This window comes from Apus apus, chromosome Z (assembly GCF_020740795.1).
Source record: "Apus apus isolate bApuApu2 chromosome Z, bApuApu2.pri.cur, whole genome shotgun sequence".
Lineage (NCBI taxonomy): Eukaryota > Metazoa > Chordata > Aves > Apodiformes > Apodidae > Apus > Apus apus.
This window is the reverse complement of record NC_067312.1, coordinates 72144776-72150775: the sequence shown is the minus strand read 5'-3', so window position 1 is coordinate 72150775 and position 6000 is coordinate 72144776. Positions and strand designations below refer to the sequence as shown.

The 6000-nt window shown below is 47.5% G+C and overlaps 1 protein-coding gene across 2 annotated transcripts in view; it reads left to right on the top strand.

Moving 5' to 3' along the window:
- The first annotated feature begins 2130 nt into the window (after nucleotides 1–2130).
- The window catches only part of EDIL3 (EGF like repeats and discoidin domains 3), a 247748-nt gene continuing 243878 nt past the window's right edge, over nucleotides 2131–6000 (top strand). For both annotated transcript variants that reach the window (XM_051643225.1, XM_051643224.1), the window contains exon 1: nucleotides 2131–2434. In XM_051643225.1, coding sequence (XP_051499185.1) covers nucleotides 2383–2434 — 52 coding nt within the window. In that variant the 5' untranslated portion in view covers nucleotides 2131–2382. The remainder of the gene's footprint in view (nucleotides 2435–6000) is intronic.

Below are 6000 nucleotides of genomic sequence, written 5' to 3'. Positions count from 1 at the left end.
CAGGCTCTCAGTAGAAAAAGGCTTCTCAGTACCAAATGCAGTTAGGCCCGTTATATTTATCCTAATTGGGGAAACAAAGGGGCTGCGTTATGGGACGACTCCCTCCAGAAAAAAAGAAAAAAAAAAGAAAAAAAAAAGAAAAAAAAAAAAAAGGAAAGAAAAAAAAAGAAGAAAAAAAAGGCAAGCCTGCCACTTGGGGGTGCAGGGATGCTGGGCATCCACAACAGCGGAAGTGCTTCTTGCCTTGTAATTATGACAGCTGGATTCTTGGTTGTAAACCAGAGATAAGCAGTAAAATTAGCACCGTTGTGGAAAACCGGTGCATTAACATCAGAAGCTTTGTTAAGGCTTCCTAAATTTCCCCCATCTCTGTATTGATAGCAAATTAACCCTCGAGGAGAAACGTAAGTATTTTCTTTCCAGACAGCGGCTCTTCAGGGAGATCTCTGGCATGGAGACTGACACGTAAAATCCAAGTTGCTGTAGAAGTAGTGATGCAATCACAGAGTGTGTCTGTGCAGCAAAACGAAGGCATGACAGCAGCCCATGCGAGTGCTGCCAGGTGGATCCTAACACACAGAACAGTGAAGACAGTGAAAGTTCTGGCGAATGCTACCAGCTACTGCCTGTCCAGAGAGATATGCTGGACTAAAGCCCGTGCTAACATATCTTCTGTGCTACTGGGGGGCTTTATTAGTGTTGGGGGGATTTTTTTTTTCGTTATCTGTCCTAAGCTGCTGGATAATTTTGTAGTGCCACCAGAGGAGCTTGCACCCAAAGTGCAATGCTTGGTGCGTGCACCTGGCCCTGTGTGCAAGCAAAAAGTGTTCTGTATGCAGGCAGAAAATTCTGCGGGATGCTAGGCGTAAAATGTTCTTTATCGAGGTGCGTTACTTCTGGTAGTATAGTAATTTAACCAATGCAAAAAGCCTGATCCTTTTAATTCTTTCCAGACAATGCAATGTGTTGAAACTGAAATACTTCCAGTGTCAGGGGAAAATGCGATTAATTGCAAGCTCAGATGTAAAACTAGAGCTTTAGTGAAGGGCTGTCACCCTGCCACTCACAGGCATTTAGTGGTAGACAAAGGGGTTGTAAAATGAAATGCTGGAAACTATTGTGAGGTGGTAGTCAAAGTAGCCAATAGATTAGACGACTCAGTGGGTCGTTCCAGTCTTCATTTCATTATGTCTCACCTTGTCATGCAATCAGCCCGGACATTCAGGTTGTATCTATAGAAATGCTTCTCAACAGTCCTTTGCTGTTAAGTGCTTTCTTCTCACTCAGCAATTGCATTAAGGTTTAATATAGTATTAATATGGGCTTCTTTACTATGAGGGCATGTAGAGGGATGCAAATTACAGATATAAAATATCTGAGGAGTCTCTTGACTCTCGTTGGGCAATTAGTACCTTTTTTTCACTCTTGTAGCTGTATATACGCGGGGGGGCAGGAGGGTAAGTGAGCAGTGGTACAACACAGGACCTTCCTGTCCTCCACCTTGGACCACTTCTGAAATTTCACCACGTCTTGCATTCTTGCATTTATTTCCTCTCAGTAACAGGCACGATGACATCCTGCCTGGGGTGGAAGAATGGACGTTCACATTTCACATAAGTGAGTGTTCTTGAAAGGATTTTTAAAGTCGGCGGCTTTGAAGCAGCGCACAGCAAAGTGCGGGGCTTAGACGACACCTACCAGGCAAAAGTTTGCGGAGGGTAAAACTACCTTTACGAACCGCGCCGGCCTGCGTCCCTTCCCTAATAGAGGAGGGCAGCTCCCCAGAGGGCCAGCGACTAAACCGCGACCTACTGAATTTGTCGCTGAAGAAAAACTCCGGGGCTGAAGTTCTGAGCCCCCTTCCCGAGACCGCGCTCCCCGCCAAGGGGACCCGTGGGCTGAGCGGCACGGGTGGCGATTTGGGGACCATCCCGGTGCCCTTCACCCCCCCCTCCCCCCGCACCCCCTTAGCGCAGCGGCGGGGGCGGCGCGGCCGTGGGGGGGCGGAGCAGGTGCCAGGGTGTGCCGGGCAGCGCCGGCGCCTCCCCCCGCCGCGGAGCCGCTCGGGGCGCGGAGAGAGCGGGAGCGCAGGGCGGGGAGAGCAGCCGCGGTCGCGCAGGAGGAGGCGGCGACAGCGGCCCAGCGGCGGGACGGAGGCGGGCGGCCGGGCCATGCTGGCGGAGGCGCGGCGGCAGTCGGCGGGGCAGCCTCTTCGCCGCTGCTAGGGCGGCGGCAGCGGGAGCCGCGGCGGGGGCTGCGCTCGGCCGGGGGCCGGGAGGAACCTTCATCGCTTCGCCTCATCGCCTCGCCGGGCGGAGGCGCCGCCGCCTCTTTTCCTTCGGCAGAGGCGGCGCGGCCGCGGGAGGAGGAGAAGAGGGAAGGATGAGCCGCGCGGTGCTGGCCTGGCTGGTGCTCTGCGGGAGCCTCGCCCGAGGTGAGGGGATGGGGAGCGGCGGGGAGCGGGGTCGGGGCCGCGCCGGAGCTCTCACAAAGTCGGAGCCGAAGTGCGCTGGGAGGCGCGGCCGGCGGGAGGCTCTCGGGCGGGTGCCTCCCGTCTGGGCTGGCTTCTTTTCTTTTTAATTAAAAAAAAAAAAAAAAAAAAAGAATACTTATCTCTGTATTTTTAATAGAAGCCGACGAAAGATCCACCCTCAGACATGTTGTGCTTTGAAACTACGCTTAATTAGAGAGGAAAAGAATGCCCTGAGAGCTTAAATGTAATCCAGATGAGCGCCTGGGAAGATTTAATAATATCCGCAGAGCTGTCCACATCTCTTCTCCCTTCCTATCCTCCACACCCCTCCCCAGTCAGCGGGCTTCATTTTAATTTGAAGGCTGTTACCTCTGAGCTGGAGATCCAGCAAACCGCGGAACAGTTTGCAAACATGTTCGGAGGCTTTAGCACCTCGCCAGCAGCGAACAGCTCTTGTCAGGCCACCCTTTTCCTGCCTCCCTCTATCTAGGGCATCATCTAAAACACCGACGGCGCCTTCTCTGTGTCTCATCCCCCCCAAAAAAAAAAAAAAAAAAATCCATCCCAAAACCAATGCGCAACCCCACCGTAGAGAAATAACTTTACAGCTCTTGGAGCGCTATTTAGTGTTGTTGAGAATAATAATTCCTTGCAGGTTAGGTGTATTTTCCCTCCTCGCATTAAAAAAAGTTGTCGGAGCTCTTCTTGCAGCGAGCTGAGCGCCGTGAGGTGGTGGTGGGGAAGGACCGGTTACAGAGCAGCAGCTCCTGTGCAGGCGAAGGGGTCGAGGGTGGCCGGGCTGCCCATGGGGAGGGCACTGTGTGTGATGGGGAGAGTCCACCTGTCCCCCGTCCCGTCCGTGCCCCGTGTCCCCTGGCGATCCCCGCCGAGGCGGCCGCGGCGCGGTCGTGGAAGCAAGGAGCTGAGCCCCGGGGACATCCCCGGGTCCCCTCCGCACCGCCACCACCCCCCAGCACGACACCCTCCGTGGGCGTCCCGTGTCCCGCCTGGGGGTCTTCCCCGAGTCCCCGCAGCCGAGCACGGACTTGCCTTCCCTCCCCCTGCGAGCTCCAAACCTGCCCCAGTGCAGGGGCTGTGTGTCCCTCGTGTGACAGCCAGGCTGGGGGGAATCTCTGGCGGTTGGAGACCTTTCTGTCGTCCTAGATCTATCTTCCCGAATCCTAGTTAGAACAACTCTTAACCTGATGAGTAACGGAATATTCCCATTGACTTTTAGACTCACTCCTGTAGTTTTCCACGTTGGTTTTTTTTTATTTTAAAATGAGAGCAATGTATCAGTACAATTGAATATTTTATTAGATCTTAAATTATTCAGCGCGGTGGCTTCTCAAAATCCAGTAACATTCACACAGTTGCAGCAAGCATGTGATAGCTTATGCAATATGTCCTTGTACCTGCAGTTTGTGCTTGAAGTCTTCTAAGCAAAAAGATAGTGTATCTGCCACCAAGTCTGGACTTGTCATAAATGCTTTGCATTTGGTCGTCTGTAGGACTTATCATAATTCACATCAGAGACATTTCTCTGTTTACGTCGACAATCTCGCCATCTTTTTACGTTAACTTCAGAACAGAGAGGACTTAATGGATTTTCTAGTAGAAATGAAATGGGAGGGAGGAAAAACCCACATTTGCTCTGTAATAGCTTAAGCTGTAATGATTCAGCTAAAGGTTTGTCCTTGGCTTTCAAAATGAAACAGAAGAAAATTATACTGTTTGGGTTTTTTTGTGCTGGAACAGAGTAAAATGCTGCTTGACAGGTCTGATATACTGGGTTAATTTTGCTCACTGTCTTAATGTTTACTTTTAATAGATCCTCTCAAAGTTGTGAAGACTGTAAGTAACTAGAACTCTTACGAGAGCAGGTCTTGAACAGTACAAAACTTCTTATGCATTGTTTGAACATTGCTTGCTGATGAGTCCATTTGCATAGTGGTGTATAATAAAAACCTGTGATAGTGTCAGCTATGCAGTAGCCAGTTCCTCTCTGCCTTCTTTTGGCGTAAATTCCAACTGCAGATCAAAGTTAAGTAATAGGGTTCATTAGAGACCTGTGTTTCAAGTCTGCTGGTAAAAACACTGTCTTTTTGTTAGAGCTCTGAAAAGTAATGATGGAGATCAAAATCCTGTTTATTTGTCGTATCTTAAAAAGCCTCTTTTGGTTTTTGTGTTTGGAACATGCATATAGTATATCAGCAAATATTTTTCTCTTTCATTTTAAGATGGAAGAGAGAAGGGGGAGAAAGAGAGAGAGAGGGTGATGATGGTGATGAAAAAGTAATCTCAGTGGAAGACTGGAATTCTCTTCTTTGTGGCCAGTCTGTTAAATTTGCAGTCTCATGCACTATAACTGGAGTCTGATCATCAGAGATGTGTTTGTCTGCATGTATATGATGAAACTGTTTCAAGGTTGCAGTGACTTTTACTCCTTAGTTTCCAAGAAAGATGCAGGTGCCCTTTTAGTAAAGGATGTCCTTTTATATTTCATATATTTAATATCTCAAAACAGCTGTAAGGTTTTACGTTTGCTGTTATTGCTGTTCCATGGTCATATTTGAATGTGAGCTAGTCTGATCTTCTACCATGTATTGGACAGAGAGTAACTGCAAGAGTGACTCGAGAGTGTGCAAGACATTATTTAAGGTGAAAGAAATACAGTGCATCTCATCTAGAGTAATAGAGGTTCCTGAGTCCCACTGTGTATTTTTCTTAGGAAGAAATAAGTCAATATTTTTCAGAACAATCAGTGAAGTTTGGGTTCAAAGGAAAATAAAACATTATTTGAAACTGTTGGCTGTTTTAGCCCTCAGATTTACTGCACAGAGTGGGGTAAGCTGATCAGCTATGGTGATGGTACTGAAGTGCATAGCAAATACAGGTATTCCATGTCTGTGTGTTAATCTTCTGAAGATTTACTGTTTGAGTTGTCTTAATTGTTAAGCTGATCCTTAATTGTGAAGTTCACTTAGCTTGTTGCTGAATTTTTATATATAGTTTGTTTAAAAATGATACTGACTTGGCAAACCAAAGAAAATCTAGTTGGCTATTTTATAACTGTCCATGTGAGCCTGAGATAAATGTTCTGGAACTTTCAAGGAACTGTTTCAAAGATGTTGCTTTTTCTCCGTTACAGTGGGAACTTTCACTCTCTCTGAGGCTTAGAAGTTTTTCTAAAACTTCTTTCTGCAGCTGGAGTGGGCTGCAAGGAGTAAAAGTGCTGAGAAACAAGAGAGGTAAACTGTAGCTTTGTTCTGTAACTATACTGAAAGACTGAGAAGATCACAGAGATTTTTAAAGACCAAGGTTCTTTTCTACTAAATGCCTTTGTATCTTTGGACAGCATCTGCTTCTGTACAAACTGCTGACAGTGTGACCCTGCATAATGATTTTCACTGTTCTTTTAACAAATTACATTTGTATTCAAATTGATTTTCCATGACTGCTTGTATAGCCTCCAGAAAGCATATAGCAGATATACTGTTGCATCCTGTACGTGTTTGGTCAGCCTA